At 37.9% G+C, this 21,901-nt stretch overlaps 2 protein-coding genes across 4 annotated transcripts; both read right to left on the reverse strand.

Annotated features, from left to right (window-relative positions):
- Positions 1-4,825: 4,825 nt before the first annotated feature.
- Positions 4,826-13,211, reverse strand: LOC141586616 (uncharacterized). Of its 3 annotated transcripts, none has more exons than XM_074407906.1 (6): positions 12,745-13,211; positions 11,853-11,980; positions 11,640-11,752; positions 6,928-7,113; positions 5,564-5,631; positions 4,826-5,177 (listed from the first exon to the last, which is right to left on the reverse strand). In XM_074407906.1, exons 1-5 carry the CDS (start codon positions 13,083-13,085, stop codon positions 5,602-5,604), a joined length of 798 nt encoding a protein of 265 aa, XP_074264007.1. In that variant the 5' UTR covers positions 13,086-13,211; the 3' UTR covers positions 4,826-5,177; positions 5,564-5,601. The 3 variants fall into 3 exon arrangements, 2 of the variants coding, with proteins under 2 accessions (XP_074264007.1, XP_074264008.1); XM_074407907.1 differs by having other exon boundaries at positions 4,826-5,174; positions 12,745-13,199; XR_012519607.1 differs by having other exon boundaries at positions 4,982-5,257; positions 5,313-5,631; positions 12,745-13,199.
- Positions 13,212-17,804: 4,593 nt separating this feature from the next.
- LOC141587924 (uncharacterized) lies at positions 17,805-21,582 on the reverse strand. Its single transcript, XM_074409388.1, has 5 exons — positions 21,445-21,582; positions 20,493-21,237; positions 19,131-20,115; positions 18,471-18,691; positions 17,805-17,821 (listed from the first exon to the last, which is right to left on the reverse strand). The coding sequence occupies exons 1-5, from the start codon at positions 21,580-21,582 to the stop codon at positions 17,805-17,807; spliced, it is 2,106 nt and encodes a 701-aa protein (XP_074265489.1).
- Positions 21,583-21,901: the final 319 nt, after the last annotated feature.

Raw genomic sequence — 21,901 nt, forward strand, 5'->3', positions numbered from 1 at the left:
CGGCAGCGCCTAAGGAACCGGCTAAGTCTCGAGCCACGAGTGATCAATACCGTGCTTGGCCTTCTTGGCCGAAAGGGCGCACTTCCTCGTCGCCAGTTAAAGGAAACGCGGCGGTAAAGGCATCCGCTTTCTTTTTACGGACAAGGCGACCCCTCCTCTTCATCGGAGTCATCCCGTTGGAGATATAAACGACCTCCACCGTCTCCTTACGAACAGGGGAGATGGAAGGCGGAGCCGATGTCGATGCCATCACCGCCGAAGGTTTTGTTTTTCGCGTATGGCGCGGCATGTTACTAACAACCTTCGCCAGGCCTCCACCGCATTCATGTTTTTTGACTGGTCCATAAGATCATTCGGAGACGTCCTACGGTCATGGGTCAGAGCCTTGGGATGCAGGTTAGCAACGGTTTTGTCTTTGTGCAGCCCCATTCTCCGGAGGAAATCCTCAGACAAATCCCGTCCAAAGTGGTCTGCAAAAGAAATAAAAGCAAGAGTTAAGTAGAAGAAATGAATCAAAGTTCGAGACACAATGAGAACGGTGATGGGCCTCACACCGACCCCACTCACCCTGCGCTAGGGCCGGTATGAGGCCGACATGGCAAAGCGGCTCATCCTGAAGAATGATCTGCGTTGGGGGGATCCATCTTTTCGGCAGCCCGCTCTTGTCCAACTCAAAAAGCCTCATCGCCAGCTTCTCGTCCTCCTTGAGAAGGACCTTGCTGGCATCCATTTTAAGCTTCTTCCGGCTGACCCATCTGTCATGCTCCGCCTTAGTCTCACGCCGCAAATTCACTTGGTGCTGAAAGGAGAGGGGCAGCGGATAGTCATCCGGCACCTTAACATACACCCACCGATCTCTCCAGTATTTGCAAGAAGTAAGTTTGTCAACAGAGACATAACCTTTCTCCGTGTGCACACTGTACCAACCGACGCGGCCAGAGATCGACGGCTGGAGATAATGAAGCCGACGGAACAAATTTACCGTCGGGGCCTCCCCCTTGAAGAGACAAAGCCACACAAAGCCGACTATCGTCCTCATGGCCAACGGATGCAGTTGGGCCACAGCGACGTTCATAGCTTTAATGATGGCCATGACGTACTCATTCAGCGGAAACCGGAGCCCGTACTCCAAGTGTCGCATGTATACGCCGGTATGGCCCGGCGGAGGGCAACAGACGGCCTGGCCCTCCTCAGGGATAACAATCTTGTATCCCCTGCCAAAGAAGAAATGACCCTCGAAAAATTTCTCACCAGAACAACTGGCCAACTTATGGGTCCAAGTTCGGTCAACGCGTACCTTGCGAGGACGTCACCGTGATCCATAACGCACCGCCTCACCTCTTTGGGACGAGCCTCAAAGCATCATCACCAAAATCGTCTGCGTCATCATCGACATCAGATGCATCCTCCCATTCCTCCAAAATTCGAGGATCGACTTCAGGAGAAGGAGACCTAGGGCCCCCAGGCCTTATCAGGAGGGCGTCCAACTTCTCCTCCTCATCAAGGCGCGACGGGGAACCCCCCCGCGTCGGTTTTCTAGGCCCGCATCGTGAGAAGACATGTTTACAATAATAACTTACAGAGTTAAGAAATTGGAAAGTTTGTTTACCTTGAAGAAAAACACTCGCCGGAGTAACAACTGAAAATCAGAAGACGAAGAAGCCTTTGAAAGTTTAGAGGAAAATTTTGGAGAACGAAATTGGTGGCCAATTTCACGGGATAATCGCCCTATTTATAGGAGAAGCCCATGAAGAAGGACCAATCGAGAGAATGACTTGACCCATGAAGCGTCAACCAATGCGTGCGGAGACACGTGTCGGACATGCAACCACGGGATGTCAATCGTTGCAACGCGATTATACGTCAATCAATGCAACAAGAACCAAGCGTCTTCAACACGCCTATTCATATCTCTTGCCTATTCACCTTCCTCAACAAATTCCCAAGCATACATTCTCCGCGCCACATGGTCAACCAAGCTAAATAGCGCGCCGGGGGCAATCAAAAACAACCGGCACACTCAATCCTCGGTCTCGGCGGCGTCACTTCCTTTTCCACATCGGATGCCCTTTACACATCCATGTGGAGGGGGGATATGGTAAGGCCTAAGAAAGACCAGGCCGAGGTAAAAGAAGCCGCCGCAGAAGAAGCCGATCGAAAAATTTTCCGCAAATTACTTACGCAGAATATACGCTCAAACGTACATCGGAGCCCATACCACGGCATAGACTACGCCGGGGGCAAATTGATGGGGCATATTGACGCACCGCCGACCAAGTCAACATATTGAGCAAGGTCAAAGATATCCACAACAAGTCAACGACTTAGACAAACCTAGCCGATGCTGACCCATCGGCCGGTCGGCACGGGTCTCGGCATGGCAACCTGCCGCCAAAGGGACACATACCCGCGTACTCATATCCAAGACCCCTCGGTGAGTCAACAGGGTCCGCCGGCCTACCATAGGTCCCTCGGCCGAGGGGTAGATCAGTCTTTCCACCTGCTAGCCACTTGGCCACTTGGCCACTACGTGACAAAAGGTGAAAGCCTATAAATACTCCTCAACCTTCATTGAGGAAAGGATCCAACCAATCCACAACTAAACCTAAATACACTATTCATCTGGTAATATCTTCCTTATCTCTCTACAATATACATTCAACCAAGTAACAACTTATCCCTTAAGTTTACTGACTTGAGCGTCGGAGTGAGTACGCTTGGCACAAAGCCAAGCCCTCAGTTCGTTCATTGTTGCAGGAGAGGCCGAGAGGAACGATTAAGACCAAAGGAGAATCCAACTCAAGACATCATTCAACAAGCCACGGGTGGTAACTATACTTGCTCTGGAATTATACCCGGAACAATAATAATAATCCTCCCTCCATACCACACCAATGGTAACATTGACTTTTTCGCACTTGTCGAGACACGTTTTGCAACGTAAATATATTTTGTTACACATTATTAAAAATTATAAAAATTTGATATTCTTATAGCATTTATGACGATAAATCAAACAAGATCTCACATGACTATATTTTATCTTATAGATTAAGAATAATATCGAAAATCCCCTACGACCATAAATAGTGGCAAAACGGTTAATGTTACCATTGGTCTGGTATGGAGGAGTAATAATAATAATAATAATAATAATAATAATAATAATAATAATAATAATAATAATAATAATAATAATAATAATAATAATAATAATAATAATAATAATAATAATAATAATAATAATAATAATAATAATAATAATAATAATAATAATAATAATAATAATAATAATAATAATAATAATAATAATAATAATAATAATAATAATAATAATAATAATAATAATAATAATAATAATAATAATAATAATAATAATAATAATAATAATAATAATAATAATAATAATAATAATAATAATAATAATAATAATAATAATAATAATAATAATAATAATAATAATAATAATAATAATAATAATAATAATAATAATAATAATAATAATAATAATAATAATAATAATAATAATAATAATAATAATAATAATAATAATAATAATAATAATAATAATAATAATAATAATAATAATAATAATAATAATAATAATAAATAATAATAATAAAAATTACTCCCTCCAATTCACAATAAACCTCCTTATTTCCTTTTTCGGTTATTCACAATAACCTCCCCATTTTCTTTTTTGGTAAATGTTTGTGTGGTCCAAATTTAATTATATGGTGGGGTAGTGTATTTTTGTGGTCCAAATTTAATTATATGATGGGGTAGTGTGTTTCCTTAATTTTTGTGCCAAAATGAAATGGGAGGTTTATTGTGAATTGGAGGGAGTAATAAGTCAGAAAGAACAGGGCCTAACAGAAGCTACCTTGATCTTTAATTGATAGAATTTAAATAACACCGATAAGAAATAATCCGACTCTATCAAAACATTACCATGAACTAGAGTGGCCTAATCAAAACACAAATTCTCACTTTAGACCCACTTGTATTTTGTGAGAGGACCACTATCCGTCTATAGCTTTAGAGAGATAATGTCCGTCTACAATGAAAATAATCATTAACAAGAAAGGTGAAATAAACTATTTCTAGAGAATAAATCCACACAGAATTTGTAATTATGATCCTCTCCATTTGTTTCTCTCCATTTTCTCTCACAAACTCATTTAATAATATTTTCTCTACACAATATTAAACCTTTATTTCTTTGTATAAATCTTGAACCGTTTGATATTAACAGGATGTAATCTGTTCCGTTGAAAGGAAATGGCATTTCCTTTTCATTTTAGGAAATGGAGAGGATCTTGACTTCAGAATTTGAGAGCAAAGTAGCTACTTCAAGTAGGCTTTACTTTGTACACAGAATTAGACGCAAGTGAGAAATTTTTACAAGAGTAAAGTCACTATCTCAGGTAGCGGCTTTGCTCCTAGTGTTTAATACAATGGAGTTATTGAAGTAAAAAGTAACGTCGTTACTAAAGTATCGGCTTTGCCTCTATCAGATTTTTCCTTATAAAATATGCGTTGTTTTGTATATATAGGGCAAGCAGCAAGGTCACTACTTACTTTAGTCCGTCCTTATCCTACGTACACTCATTCTCTACAAATAGTTTCACCTCTAAGGCTCTACCCCATTTGCAAATATTTTTGGTTTTGAGACTTGGGTTACCAAATCGTTCCTCGTATAATTACAAGTAGAATGAAACTGAAACTCAAAATGAATTGATTAATAAATAACCCTGATTTTACAGGAAATACAGTGTTTGTTTTTCCGGAAACCAGTGTTCGATAGTGTTTGTAGCTAGCATTCTTTTTGGTGAATAGTCCTGAGATAGGTGAAGTAATATGATCGCGATGAACAACAGTACATCGTATGTTTCTTATTACAGGTATAAGCTTTACAACCTTGCTGAAATCCCTAGCATCATACATTGTTCTGAACTTCTGATCATGATGCTGTAGGATGTAAATACCTATCCAATCTTATCTATATTCAGTAAAAATTCACGATCATCATTCAAAAATACCTTTTGTCGAAGGCCATAGATTACTTGGTTGTGTATACATTCAAATGTAACCACGAACTATGAGCCAAGAGTTGCTTTCTATCCATGATGCACTACAATGTAGCAACCACCACAATCCTCGTTGGAACGGATCTTCTAGCATGAACAACAAAAATGATAAATTGGAAAAAATGATTTTAAAACTATACTTATTTTTTAGTCATCATAAGATCATACTATACCAATTTAACCATCACATAAAACGACCTCATTTAATTCAATTAATTACACATAAAAATAACATATCTTATTTTATTTTTTACCTTCTAATTTTATTTTACTTTTACTACAATCTCTCTTCATACGAATATTTCAAGTACCTCCCTTTACTAAAAGATCCATGCCAAGGTGTAGATTTGTGCAGTCATCGCTTCACATTAGTACACTTGAATGATAAAATTTGGCTTACTCGCCAATAGATCATGACAACGTGATCATAAATCAAGATACAATGCATACATTGATGGAACTCATCAACTTACCACGAAATGTCCTCGCTCGAATGATATGTCGAGAGCCGTCACCATCTCCTAATAAGTGAACTTAGCAACTGCAGTAAACCAAAAAAACTCAAAGTGGGGCATCAAGCAAAAATTATGTACATTTAAAGTGTTACATTTAAACATTTACTGAAGAGCAATGTTACTCAGCAATTCAGCATCTTCATACTAATTATGTACTTGTGTGCTGTGTCAAATACTTGGCACTAGGATATGATCATACACTTGAACATGTCATTTAAGACAGACATCCCCAAGTCTTTCATAAACAAGAGTCCAACCTATGTTACTCCGACACTTCACTTAGCTGCCGTGTCGAGTGTCCGACACCTATGTGCTCGACACCGACACAACACTTTGACACTTCATTTTAGACCTAAAATTTGAAATATTCGCACAAAATAGCCGTATCCGACACTCGACACGTGTCGGACACGACACCCGTGTCGGAGAGTCAGGGTAACACAGAGTCCAACACTTCAACAGGCCCCTGCCTAAAACCCTAATTTAAATAAGCACGCTTGAAGCATGAGCTCATCAACTGCTCAAGGATCACTGAGGCCTCAGCCAAAATGCATAGAGTGGCATATAGCGTCTTTGCATAAGGCGCATCTCAAAGACGCGTCTAGCTCTTATATTAAGCCTTTTGTTTTGGCTTATCATACCTCGCTTTTATTTTTGTAGATGCTAACACTCTCTTAAATCCAAAACAAGAAAATTGTTGCAAATAATATAGATATGAAAATACATATTGTTGGCAAAAACAGAGGCACGCCAAGTAACACAACTCAAGGATAAGCGATTTATGGTTCTATAACCTAGAACTAATAACAAAAGACGACATTTTCATTTGAGCATATTTCAAAATGATTCTTGAATAATACTTCCTCTGTTTCATTAAGGTGTATACATTTTCAATATATGTGAGAAGGATTTTGAAAATGTACACATTTAATGGACCGGAGGAAGTAATTAATAGTGATGAGGATCTGACAATTAGAGAGTGAACTTCTGACAATCCTATAGATAATTCCCTTTTGAACTCTAAATAGCAAGGGAGGGGGAGGAGGAGAGAAGGGAAAGGAAAGTTAGCTATAACTATTTTCCTTCCAAAAAACTGCAATGTTGGAAAGGTTGTAATTTAGCTTGGTGGAGGAGATGGGTTCCCTTCATTTCCCTCTCAACTTATCAACCAAACAATCGAAATTAGCCCTTTTCCCTTCTTTACAAATCCCTGCATCTAAACAAGACCTAAGGAGTCTTAAGCTCCACCTTTTATAACCTGAAGCTCAACATATTTTTCAAATGAGTGATAACTACTGTGACGAAGAAGAACAATTCAATACCTTGAATAATTCAAACGGACTTCCTTTCCTGTACACATCATCTTTTTTGCTCCCGCCACTGGGAAGAATTTGGAATAACAGTGCCCTCCAACCGATAAGCAAAACCGCTGTGCTACCAAGAGTCACCAAAGCGAAATTGGTGGGAGGCAGGTGTCCTGAAGTCAATGCTCTTATCCCCAGTCCTATCTGTCAAAAAACAATGGATGTGCACAAAGCAGCAGTCAGCTATATCCACGTGTAAAATTGCAACAAAATTTTAGCGAGTGCGATCGAACATTTTATGACAAATTCCTCACCAAATCAACACCAAAACACACGACACCAAATCATTTCACTAAAACACTTTCAGCTTTGCTCAAATACAAGAACAAGAACATTACCCATTCCATGAAGAGCTCTTATTAATGGTGCAGTGGTGAAGGGTCAAAGAGTGTTTCTCAAATGACCTAATTATGCCTACTTTCAGCTTTCCTCAAAACAAAAAATGCACAGAATGCACAATTTCACAACATTTAAGTTAACACAACAACTACTGTATATAATGATCTCTTTTGGCTAAAACTGTAATTAAAACCCGAAAATGTATAAGAGGTTAAAAACCCATAGTAGAAGCGTCAAAAAAGTATCTAGAACAATATTGGACTAAGGTTATCGATAAGAGGATAAGATTCGGGAAAGCCACTTTCCTTTTGTGCTCATCAAGCAAGACTGTAAGAGTCAAGATAGGTACCAGTGAGCAGCACTGGGGAATGTAGGATTTAGGTGGGGGTACAGGATAAAAATATGACAACATGGCTATCAGGTTACTGAGCCTAGGCCAGAGGCAGCAGGACTTGGAAGTTGGAACACAATAGTTACGAATTCAGTTTACAAGACAAGAATTGAAGAATCTTTCAGGTAAGGGTTAAATGATCCAAAAATTTTGGTTAAATCAATATATTGTAGCCTTGCAAGAACTAAATGCCCTACAAGAAACAATTCGACATATTAGACAGTTGTTCATGAGATTTTCTTTTGTCCATAAGGTGTCGGCACAACAAGCCATAACACTATAGTTGGATACGAGCATACAGAAGCACTTTGCATATTTATACAAGCAGCTTAAATTTCGAGCTACATAATTTAGTAATGACCAATAGCCGAACAAGGTTTTGCATGTAGTCTAACTAAGTGCAAGTGCGCTACACTGGAATGAGCAGAGTAACATGTGGAAATAAAAGAAATTCCTCCTACAGACTTCATCTTAGTTCTATACTCATCTTCCTATTTCACATGCCATAGATGCATTCCTTTGTAAACATGCTTACTATAAGTTTTGCCACGAGGAAAACCATAGTCTAGAAAATGTTGCATAACTATCTTATTGATCAAGCTCGTTTCAAGTTTGAAAAGGGAGACCAGGCACCTTCTCCAACAAACAAACTTGCCTCAATTATGCCACCACATTTGAATCATGCTGACTAGGCGATCACTAAAATGTCTGTAGAAGAAAAGGTTACAATACGAGACGTTATAAAGCGAAATGGCTCACTCAATTGATTGCACTTCTTATTTAGTGACGTTACTAAATACGTCTGACTATCTACCCTGCGGTAGACGGGATCGGCATTGGGTTAAAAATATTGTCGGTATTGGTAGTGATAACTTCCTCCAAAATTAAACTTATAGTGGGATGATGGGCAACTGCAATAATTTGGTTTCTCAGTGCGTTCCCTGGGACAACTTAGAAATATTAAATCCCACGATGGAGAGTTCCTAGTTCCTAGTTCCTAGTTCCTAGTTCCTACTAGAGAACGCTTTACTAAAACAGGTACTAATTGGAAGATATGTACAGGAAAAGCGCTTCAGCCTGCTGGAATCTGATTCTCCTCTTCCAAATCATATCATCGTCTTGTTGTGAGATAAGATAAGGGGTGCGTATCACATTTCGGCTCAAAGATGTGGACCATGACACTTGTGTCATCAGAGCACGCTTGAAGCATCCCATTTTTAAGTGACTCGTTGGTTCATTGATCAGTACAATGAATGTCTATTGGTTAATGGGCATCTTCTAGAAATAATCCCATAGGTTCCTTTACAAAAGAGATGTGGTGCGTCTTACATATTTATCTACTTGATCAAAACCTACCAATTGTAGTATGCAAACTAGTTTTTTGTTATTCTTTTCTTCCTATTGGTTTAGTTTATCTGTGTGTGTGAACACGTACTCAACTATCCTAAAGCTACAGTCTACAGATGGAAGCCATTGAAGAACTTTAATGAATCACCATGTGAAGCTGTTCTGCAAATTGCAATCATGTAACGGCACTATATACCAGCAGAACGACGTCATTTATCATTTTCAGCTTAGAATTTAGAGCTTCTGCAAGCGGTGTGAGATTACAGCATTGTAATGAATTCAGCCAAACTGGTTATTAATTAGAAAAAGGTTATGCAACAGACTGTAGCTCCAGGTGCGCATATATTTCTTAGCATGGTAGACAATTTCATATGTTTTAGGAATACACAGTAATGCAAGCTACCTCGCTCTAATTACTAGAGAATTATTTCAGCAATTCTACAAATAATTGACCACAATCATATCTGTATTCGAGAAAACAAAATGAGGAAAAGATAAGAGCTAACATCTGAGATGGTCTGACACACTCGGGATGGGGAACGAACTCCCAAGTCTCAAAATGCATTGAATGCACACAAAGTTCTCACACGATAGCTAAATGCCCCAACTCTTTACTCCTTAGCGAGACTTGCACCTCTAAACAACAGAACTTTAAGGAACTAAGCTTTAAGCTAAGAAATCTTCAATCTTGAGATAACAGCTATTGGTGGTTGTACACTCTACCTGATACGCATAATGGGAGAACCCACCCCAAAAACCTATCTTAAAGTGTGGAAGAGTCCATTTCTATACAAACCTTACATCAAGCCCTCAATATGACCGACATGGGCCTCAAGTCCCACACCTTGCAACAATGTAATGAACATCATGATATTAAATATCAGCCATTATGCGACGTGTTCTGTTGTTACGTAAAGGATATTTAGCTTCCTGAGCCAATATTCTCCTATATGTAAACAGATACCAAATATACAATATTTGAAAAAATATAACCAATGTTTGACTAATACAACAGCGAGTTCACTGATGCGACCGACACTTGAGTGGTACAAAACAAATTCAATGAATACTAGGCCGGTAAAAATAAGTTGTGATAAGATGCGACAGTGAACTTGACACCATGTCCTAGTAAGCTATAGGGTTCGCAATCGGTATCGCGATTCAACAACAAGAAACAAACTACAAATGCATTAAAAGGCAAGAAAAAGGGAGTGTGAAGAGTCCATCTGCGAAGCTGCTACTCAAAACCACTTTCCCCCGTGATTTACGGTTCTCAATGTCCACGTGCTTGGTTTTCATAATTTCTATAGATATTTTCTAGGAAAAGCTTAGTTAAAAAAAGCTTGAAATGTTGATGATAATGACTTGCCAAAGATATTCGACATCTTATTTAGGGATGGCAATGGGTCGGGTTGGATCGGGTTTTGCAAGATCCAAACCCGATCCACTTACTTATTGGATCACAGATCCATATCCATACCCGATCCATATCCAAAATTTTAAAATCCATACCCGATCCATTATACTTTTTTCAAACCCATACCCGCTCCAAATCCATACCCGATCCACTACATAATCCAAAACCCAATACGAAACTTGATTTGACTACATAAAAATTTAATCTTATATAAGAAAATTTAAATTTCAAGGTTAATAAAGCCTAAATTTTCAATAATATCCACTTGGATTGGGTTCGGGTTTGGATTTGGTTCGGGTTTTCCAATAGTGGATATGGATATGGGTTTTTAAATAGTGGATCGGGAACGGGTTTTTAAAGAGTGGGTTTGGATCGAATTTTTTCCTTCGGTTCGATTCGGGTTCGGTTCGGTTTGGGTCATAATTGCCATCCCTAATCTTATTGCTCAAAAATACTTTTTCTCTACTCTGAAACTGCACTCCCTTTTCATTTCCATAACTAGCACTCTAATCAAAATAATCTAAGGCTACCAATCACAAAATTTCTTGTGAGATTCTGATCTTCAACATGGCTAACAGAAAGGCACGGTAACCATGCGAATCTCCTAGGGTTAAGACTTGTAAATTCTAATATATGGAAAATTAGGTTTAGAAAGAAGTACCTATAGACGTAAAAACCGGTACGGTGTTGTTACTTTTTTTCAAATTACACTTTCCTAATATCCTGGATTAGGAACTGTGTTACACTGACTCTCCGACACGGGTGTCGTATCCGACACGTGTCGAGTGTCGGATACGGCTATTTTGTGCGAATATTTCAAATTTTAGGTCTAAAATGAAGTGTCAAAGTGTTGTGTCGGGCACATAGGTGTCGGACACTCGACACGGCAGCTAAGCTAAGTGAAGTGTCGGAGTAACATAGATTAGGAAGGATCAGGTACGGATATTATTTACCCATATCCTTGATTATTCTGTGGTACATGGGTATGACCTTAGAAATGAAGTATCGCTGTCCTGTAACATAGAGCATCTCATAGAGGATAATAATTTCCTGCAACATTATGAACTACCTTTACAAGCTGAGTTACTAACATAACTATGAAATGTGGATATAGCAAATAATAATCTACTAGCAAACAAAATTCAAAACCATAAATCTTCGCATTTTTCGACTTACTGGAATACCCAATGCCCATGATTTAGCAGCAGCCGAAACAGCCTTATTTGAACCATTCATCCCTCGACCATCCTCGCTATATCCTCCCAGAAAATATGCACTAAGAAACCATCCTGCATCAAATTCCAGCAGTTTGATAAATACAACCAACAATAAACACTCAAATGAGCCCTGCATAATTATTAACTCAATAGTCATCTTAATATCACAAACCTGCAATAAAAGGATCAGCTGTGCGCAGCGTTTCAGCATCAAAAACAGTGAACCCATGACTGAACCTTCCAATTGCAGCAAACATAAACAATGCCAACACATCACCGCCTGCTAACAATGCAATTCTCCTGCATCATTAAAAAACAATAAGAATCATGAAAAATTTCCCAAAACATGCACAAATACCCCCAGTCCCCACACACCTAACTTGATTGGCCACATCGAAATTTTAGGTCGCATTTTTGACAATCATTAGTACCCCCTTCAATTTCACCCAATCTAAAAGTATATGTAAGCATATGGATGGACAACAATGCGTAGTTGCCAAAGGTCATGATTCATAAGTCCTCATAACAAGGGTTAATAAAGTAGTAGTCAAGAAACTAGTGGTTCCTGCATTACTAGTTAGAGAAATACGTCTTAAGAGTTGACTAGATCGTGTTCAAAGTCTTATCCCTCCCAATTATTCCCAATTTTGCAACACCAACATAAGTCTCCTTCTCCTACTAGCGGAAACTTGTACAGAGAGTGATCCAACTTGGAAACCAATCTGTAAAATTGTAAAAATTCCCAAGAATGTAACTCAATAGGAGTACCTTCTATTATTCTCCAATCTCTGTCTAAAGTATCATATGGAATCTAGTACTCCCTTTTTCCGTATCATTTGTTTACCTTGGATTAAAACACAAAAAATAAAAAAGGGTAAATAAATGAATGAGACGAAGGGATTACAATGTTAAGAATACTAAAGTACCATCAAGGTTTCAATCTCCTTATCAAGTTTCTATGTCACACCCCCTACTACAAGTTACTCAATTCATCTACTGCGTTACAATTATACATTATATAAGAAGAACAAACAAACATGCAAAAGAAGGGAAGAGAAAAGTACCCCCATTTCTGAACCCGAGAAGAGGAAACAGATGGTTTATCAAACTGAATAACACCTTCCAAAGGAACACCGTCTTGTCCAACTGAAACGACGTCGGTTTGCTGAAAAGGAGGGGGTGATTTGGTGACAGGGGTAGAATTGGAATCCGAAGATTTAGCGACAACGAGGGGAAATCGAGTGTTGTTACTAGTATTGTTGCTAAGATTGGTGGTGTTGCGTTTTGAGAAGAGGGTGGTGATGGGCTGGTTGTTGCGGCGGCGAGTGTTGACTGCAGCGGTAGACGCGGCGGAGGAACAGGTGCATCGGCTGGTACTGGGTCCCGCTTGGCTTAGCACCAGCATTTTTGAGTCGATAGATTCAAGGGATAGATAAGGTAGGAATGTAGAATTTAGAATGACCCAATTGAGGAAAACTAAAGCTGATGAATTCAAATTCGATCGTACACTTGTCTTGACAGTAATGGGATGTCATTTGGGCGGATCTTGCCCGCACCCATCCTAGATGAAGCGGGTGCGAGTAATGATTTAATGGGCTGTGAGGCCAGGATAGGTATCAAAAGTGTTATCCACTGCGGGTTATGGGGCGGATGTGGGTATCACATAGGGATGGCAATGGATAGGGTCTGGGTAGGGTCCGCCTAGACCCGGACCCCAGATTTTCCCTTTGGACCCGTACCCGACCCAGACCCGCAAGGGTCTAAAATTTGAGGACCCATACCCGGACCCTATGGGTAAGGGTAGGGTCGGTCTGCATGGTCAGGAGTTTCAAGTGACCACTTTAATGAATGGTAAGATTAACGGTATGGGGTCTATAATATTAAAAAATAAAATTCATACTAATTTAACATTATGAGTTTATTAATCTGCCGTTAATGGTGGTTGTCAGTCGCCGCCTATTAGAGAGGTGGTTGTCAGTCGCGTATCAGTGCTGTGGTAGTGGTTTTATTGTGTATGTGGTGGTATTGCTAGAAGAGTTTGGTTGGGTTTTATCACTTTATGGGATGAGGGAAGAGAAAGAGACTTTAGTTGGGTTTCTACAGTCACAAGAGTATGAATTGAGAGAAAAGTTGTGATTTTGATTTTTTTTTTCTTTAATAAAGGGTCTGAGGGTCTGGTATGGGTCTCATAACTTAGACCCGGACCCGGACCCAAAATATTTTCTTAAGACCCATACCCGACCCATACCCATTGGGGCTGAAAAAATGAGACCCATACCCGACCCATTAGGGTCCGACCCTCAGGGTCTGGGTCGGGTCCCCGACCCACTGCCATCCCTAGTATCACATGAGACCTGCCCTATACCCACCTCACCCCGCTTAACCTGCCTTGACCCACCTATCTAACTAAAATATATACTCCATTTCATCCAAATCAAATATAACACTTTTTTTTTGGCATTATTTATGGTCGTGCGGAATCTTTGCTATCATTTTTCATCTATAAAACAAATATAGTCATGTGAGATATTGTTTGATTTATCGTCATGAATGATATAAAAAAGGACTTGCTAAATCCCGCACACAATTTTACTAAATCTCGCACATTTTTACGTATAATTCCTAGTCTACCCCTTTCATCCCCCCCCCCCCTCTAAAGAGAGACACAAAACAAAAACCCTAAAAAATAAGAAATTGCCCCTATGGATCACTACTCTCCCTCAGTCCCTCACCTCCAAATGTTTTCACCCACCAGCCGTCCTACCAACTGATCGACGATAGTGAACGATGAAAGTCGACGACGACGTATTATTCTGAGTAAGGATGGCGTTGGAGACGAGAAAAGGGGTTTGGTTCAACGACGGTGTTCATGTGTCGCTCACCAGGCTGGGTTCGACGAAGTGGATAGGGTAGTCGTCTAGGTGAGGGGGTCAAGGCTGGGGGAAGGGTGGCCGGAGTAAGGGGGAGAGGAGGGTGGCCCGGGTTGTCGGGGTGAGGGTGGGATTGGGATTGGGTATTTTTAATTATTTTTTTGTTTTATTTTTAATAATTTTTATTGTTTTTAAGATAAAGGGTAATAATGGAAAAAGATGGAAAAATGTGTAGGATATAGCAAAATTGTGTATAGGATTTAGCAATTACGTATAAAAATATCAATTTTTTATAATTTTTAATAATATGTACTCCCTCCTATTCACCATTTTCTTCCTTATTTCATTTTACGGATTATTCACGTTTTCTTCCCTATTTTCTTTTTTGGGTTGATTTGTGTGGTCCAAATTCAATAGCATGTGGGATAGTGTGTGTTATGTGGTCCACATTCAATTTCTTATTTCTTGTGCAAAATGGAAATGGGAAGAAAATAGTGAACAGGAGGGAGTAACTAAAGTCTAAAGATATTCACGTTGTAAAACGTGTCTCGGCAAGTGCGATAAAACAACTGTTACTTTTAGTAGAGAGGGAGTACAATAAATATACTATAAAAAATAAAAAAATAAAAAGAGAAAGCCTAAACTGATGATTCATCAAAACCCATCTACTTGCCCGTCCAAATTTATTTCAGATCATTTTGTGGTAACTTATTTGTATAAGTTGACGAGACTAGTATGTTTTAGATTCAAGAAGTATATTTTTAAAAATTATTTTATGACGGGAAAGGTAATTTGGCGGGTCAACCACGGGGTCGGGCGGTTTTGAAAAGTTCCACCTGCACGGGGAGTGGGTCGGGCGTGGTTACGCATTATAGTTCGCGGGTGTGAGTGCGAGTTACCCCATCTCCGCACCCACCCCGCATGATTGACATCGCTACTTGACACTTGAGAACGATATATCATATATTGGTACTTGGTAGTCTCACGGGATCACGGTCATTCGATTCGGATTTGGAGCGAGTGTAAATTAAGTCGGTCATTACTAAATCCATAATTATGAGAAAGATTATAAATTGAGAGCACTTTATAGGAGGATAAAACTTTTTAACAAGAGTCCAATTGGTTCAGATCAGTTTTAGATATGTTACGTATATGTTAAATTTAGTTTAATTTCGATTGAATAGGGTTTTGGGTACAATTCAAGTTAGTTGTATTGGGCACAAATCATATTGGATTAGTTCTTCAGCTTAAGGTTATTTTGCCATTTTATTTAAGGAAAATTTTAGCTACTTGTTTGTTCTTGTATATGTAGGATTAGACATGGAACCGTTGTCAAAAAGACCGTGTTAAATGTTCATAACTGTTACTGAAAAATATGGGAATGTTGTTAAAATAAAACAACGGTTATACAAAAGTTGTAGTAATCTAACATCTAACACCTTTATAAAATATGAGAGCTCTAACACCTTTATAAAATATGAGAGCACTCATGTTACTATTCATCAATGAATAGTAACTTACACAATGAATAGTAACATCTATGGGGACTGGGCATGATGCTTTGTGCGGGTTTTGAGACTCCTTTGGGCCTCCTCTTGCTAGACTGTCAACTTAACAAAAAGGCCGGACTCTCTTCTGTTCTCCTCTCAACTCTCCTGATTTTTACTTCGTTATTTTACTTTTCCTATCAAGTTTTTTTTAAGAGAAAATACTAATAGTTGCTTTTATATTATTGGCTTTTTATTTTGTGTACTTACCAAATTGAGTGCTACTTATCTACCTGAGGTCCTATGAGAACTTTATTTTCGGGACTGACTTTTTTTGCAGGGGCGGTATATATGTACTTTCCTTTCGAGTTCCGCCTGTCTACTTTCACGGGCCACCCAAAGTCAAATGCAAAATGAAGGTACGTATTAATGTCATTGAAATTTGCGTTTGAGATAAGAGTTTTTGATCGTTTTTATGTTCGGTCGTTAGTCGTTACTACATTAATTCATCATGGATCTATGAAACTTTGTTAATAGGTAAGTGGCTATAATGGAAGTATAAACAGAATCCGTTTTTAAAATAATGTTCAAAAATAAAATATTTATTGTTTTGGGTCGGTTTTGAAACTATTTGTTAAAATGGTGTCCACGTAGGTTCAGATTTTTAAAACCTGAAACACGAAGTAAACACGCCATTGTCAATGACGTGTTTACTGGAAAAAAAATAACTGACGTAAACATGCCATTAACAATGGCGTGTCTTTTGGGATAGACACGCCAATAGTAGTGGCGTGTATTTTAGAAATCTTAAAAATCAAGCAGTACTTGTGTATTGTCAGCACCGCACCTCTTTTCTCTGTCCTCCTACCATCAAACTCCCATCACTAGGCCAAATTAATCCTCCATTGTCACAAGATCTCTCCTTCCATAACAAAAACCACCAACAAGTATCATTTATATAATTAAAAAGTTATTGTGATTGTGGCTTTTCAAATTGATATGAATAATCAACTACATCACTGGTATTCCTTCTCTTAATTCGTTTGTTCATTTCAATCTCAATTTATATGGCGATCACCATCACACAATAACCACCAGCACATATCTTACTTCACACCATCCCTACCACCACTCGACCACCTTAACCCATCGCTCTCACCATTTCGAACAACCATAAATTGACCCAAATACCGAGAGACTCTTAGCACGGGGCTTGATTTAAGTCCACCGGACAACATGCATAATGTACTTCGAGATCCCGTATTTGGGGGTGAGGATGAGCTTGAATGTTTGATGTTGTAAAGATATGGAAAATGGGTGAAGAATACATCCACTTTAGTTTGCTTTCTAGTTTGATAAAGACACGCCAATTACAATGGCGTGTTTCCCTTTTTTTTTTTTTTTTTTTTTTTTCAAATTCTGTTGGTTGAAGAAAAAATTTGTTGTAAAGACACGCCACTGCTAATTGCGTGTTTCCTTCACAAAACACGTCATTGGTAGTGGCGTGTTTCAGGTCTAGAAATCCCGAGCCTACGTGGACACCATTTTGACAAATATTTTCAAAACCGACCCAAAACGATAAATATTTTATTTTTGAGCATTATTTCAAAAATGGACTCGTATAAACAACATAAAATAAAGGCAGTGGTCTTAAGCAATGTTACTGTTTTGTCTAATTGTCTGAAACTAATTTTCTTCAGGGGGGGACTCGGATAAAGCTTCAAAAAAATACCAAGGATTATTGAGAATCTTCTAGACTTTCGGCCTTTACTTTTGCCATGTATCTAAACATGAAATTATTCAACTGATTTAAATTCACAGGATTTGATATGAATCGAACCCATACTAAATCTGGCCTGAATGGATGATGGCTTGAACCCAACCAAACCATAACCATATACGTACCGACAATATGCGAATGCGATGTGACCTATCCGACCTCTATTTGAAATTGTCCCCTGCCATTTTGGTAGCTTTTTTGTAGGAGGTAAATCATGAGTTTTTTTTTAATTTTGATTAGGTAATAAAACTAGATTGATCCTCTAATGTAGGACCAACCTATTTCATCCTTTCGAATGATAGAGGTAAGTTGAAGCCACCGGTTTTCAAACCACCTCGAAAGAGTTGGACATGAATGTCCAATAGAAGCCATAAAGTCAGCAACTTTGTTGGCTTCACGAAAGCAATGTTTTATTATCACTTCATCAAAGAATTGAAGATCTAATTTTACATCCTTAATAATACTAGAAATTTCCCAAGGAATTTGCCAAGTACTACGGATTGAGTTGATAACACATAAATTATCACCTTCTACAATTAACTTCGAGATTCCTAAGTATTTAGCTGTTAAAATGCCTTCTTTTAAAGCGAGAGTTTCAGCAACAAGAATACTATTAGATCCGCAATTTTTTGCTCCTAGCAAAACGACTTTACCATTATGTTCTCTTATAGAATATCCTAGAGCAGCTTTGTTACCATCTATTTTTGATCCGTCAAAATTTAGCTTTAGAAACCCATTTTTAGGTTTCTCCCACCAAATTTCTTCCTTAGTAGTAGTATTTCTAACTGACACGTCTTTATCAGGATTGTTAAGATCCTTATATCTAGTCTCATTCCAAATCTTGATGCTACTATTACATAACATGATAATTTTGCTAATATTAAAATGAACATCATTAAAAATAATGTCATTTCTATGGAACCATGCATTCCACCAAATAAATACAATATTAATGAAATCGGCTTTTGGAATTAAACTTTTAAAATGATTAAGTTTCTCTATAGAGCTCTGACTTGCAATATTATCGTATATTGCCAAAATATTGTTAAAGTTAATAATATTCATGTCTTGGATGGACCGATGTAATCAAGGGACACTTGAAAAAGAAATGATCTTTATCTTCAATTGGATGATTGCAGAAAACACATTGAGGTGGGACAATTATATGATTTCTTAGAAGCCTACTTTTCATAGGGAGACCATCTACACAAGTTTTCCAAAGAAAAAATTTCAATTTTGGAGGAACATTTAGTTTCCAAATCCAGTAAAATTCACATTTGTTAATATTTCTATCGAACAAGCCTTGTGCTAACCATGTCGCTGTTTTGGTCGAAAAATTTCCATCCACAGACAATCCCCAAAGAAGGGTATCTGGAATATCATTGTGTGGCAATGGAATATTAACTATCTGGTTAACAATATCATTACTTACTATATCTGATAATTTACTAACATCCCATTGTTTATCAGGGGTTATGAAATCTTTAACCAAAAGATTTAGATCAAGGTTACTATGACCATCTATATTTCTAGTAAGAGGGTAAGAAAAGACCCAACTGTCAGTCCAAAATTTGATATTGCTACCATTACCTACCTGCCATCTCAACCCCTTTCTAAACATGTCCCGAATACTCATGAGTTTACGCCATTGCCAGGAGCAAACTGAATTAGGCTTATGTTCAAAAAGTGAATAAATTCTCAAATATTTCTTAGTTACCACTTTGACCCATATATTATCTTTTTCCATAAGAATTTTCCATAAAAGTTTCATTTGAAGGGTTTTATTAGCTACTTCAGAGAATTTTATTCCTAATCCACCAAGAGACTTTGGTAAACAAACTTTATGCCAACCAATTAAATTAGGAGAACGCTGTGTAGGATTCTTATTCCATAAAAAATCTCTATTAATTTTGTCTAATTTGTTATGGATACTTGAGGGAAGGAGGGAACTTTGCATTTGAAAGGTTCCCTTCGAGGCAAGGTTAGCATTAACAAGAACCAGTCTACCAACTTGCGATAAAGAATTCGCTTTCCATTTCGATAATTGAGCGCAAGAGGAATTAATAATACTTTCAAACATATTTTTAGTAACTCTGCCGTCAATTAAAGGGCAACCTAAGTACTTACCCAAATGAGCTTCTTCGTTCATACCAAGAATACCTCGAAAAGACCCACGAAGTGAGCGATCAATATTTCTAGTGCACTGGAAAGTCGATTTGTCGAAATTAACAAATTGTCCAGAAATCGTGCAAAAATTATCCAAAATAGATTTAATAGTTCTACAGCTCTGATTAGAGGCTTTAGCAAAAATGATAGTGTCATCCGCAAAAGTCAGGAATGGAATTTTTTCCAATCCAGATCCAATTCTAATACCAATATCACTAGAACTAATATCGCTATTCTTTTGTAGAGATCTTGTTAAAACCTCAACACACATAATAAAAATATATGGCGAAAGTGGGTCTCCCTGTCTAATACCTCGAGTAGGTGTGAACACGTTCCCCGGTCTTCCATTTAGAAGAACCGAGAAAGAAACAGTTTTAATACATTCCATAATCCAAGAAATCCAAGTAGGATTAAAACCCATTTGCGTAAAAGTCCTTCAATAAAGTTTCATTCAACTCGATCATAAGCTTTCTCCATATCAAGTTTAATAGCAATCCATCCCCCTTTACCTTTTTTACGCTTAAAAGAGTTAAAGATCTCATGCGCTAGAAGGATATTATCCTGAATAAAACGATTAGGTGTAAATGCACCTTGATACGGATGTATAACCTTATGTAATACACTTCGGAGACGAGTTGCTAAAATTTTCGATATAATTTTATAAATTGTTGAACAAAGACTAATTGGCTGAAAATGGTTTGCTGATTGGGGGTTATCAAATTTAGGGACTAATGCTATAAAAGTATGATTGACTTTTTTAAGAAGTTTACTAGAATGGAAAAATGCTAAAACTGCTTTGGTAACAGAATTTCCTACTATATCCCAGTATTTTCGAAAAAATTCTGCAGGATAGCCATCAGGTCCAGGACTTTTATCTGCAGCTAAATTGAAAACAGTTTCTTTAACCTCTTCCTTACTAACCTTACTCGTAAGAAAGTTGTTATCTGCATCCGTTATTATTCCACTAATAGACCTAAAGTCCTCATTTTTATCAAAATGACAAAGATGATTCTTTGTAAACCTCAATTTGAACTCATTAGATATCTCTTGTTGAATGAGATCTTGATCAATAAAAAGAGCACCATCCTTATTAATAAATTGCTTAATACCATTTCTATTACGTCTAATTGTAGCATGATTTTGAAAATACTTAGTATTATTATCTCCAAAGTTAGCTTTGTCTATTCGAGTTTTTTGTTGCCAATAGATACGTTTGTAGTCGAGGAGGGCATCACGCTTTTTTAGCCATTTCAACTGTGCGACTTCTAAACCGATGAATGAGAAGAACCAAGTTGGTTTTGTATATTCTCTAACTTTTTTTCAGCAATCGAAAGTTGTCTAAAAATATTTCCGAAAGTAGATTGATTCCATTTTTTAGCCTTTTGCTTCAAGAATTTGCATTTTTGGGAAAGACAAAACATATAAGACCCCTGAAACTGGTATTGCCAACACTTTTTTTACCAATTTACTAAAATCATCTCGAAGAGTCCACATAAGTTCAAATCGAAAAGGCGGGGCTTTCGTATGAATTTGGTCATGAAACTTCACAGAAATTGGACAATGGTCGGAGCTAGTGAACGCATGATGCACAAACTGCATGTTTGGATAAATACTAATCCAATTAGGAGATGCTTAGGTAAGTCATGAGTTAAATACTTACATCATTACATGCCAATTTTTAGGGAATCATTTACAGCTGACATGACAAAAAGAAAGAAGTTTTCATCAGTTTGAAATGAAATCTATTGGAATCTTGCTCCATAAGAATTCCCTCAAAGAGGATTTATTGAAGATTTTGTACCGCCGGAAAAAACTGAATAAAGAGAACAGCTGGTTCATCTGTTTTGCACGATAGCTGTAACATATGGACTACAATTGTAATTCAAACTTAATTTCTAATTTTGGATCGATTATACAT

This window comes from Silene latifolia, chromosome 6 (genome assembly GCF_048544455.1).
Source record: "Silene latifolia isolate original U9 population chromosome 6, ASM4854445v1, whole genome shotgun sequence".
Taxonomy (NCBI): domain Eukaryota; kingdom Viridiplantae; phylum Streptophyta; class Magnoliopsida; order Caryophyllales; family Caryophyllaceae; genus Silene; species Silene latifolia.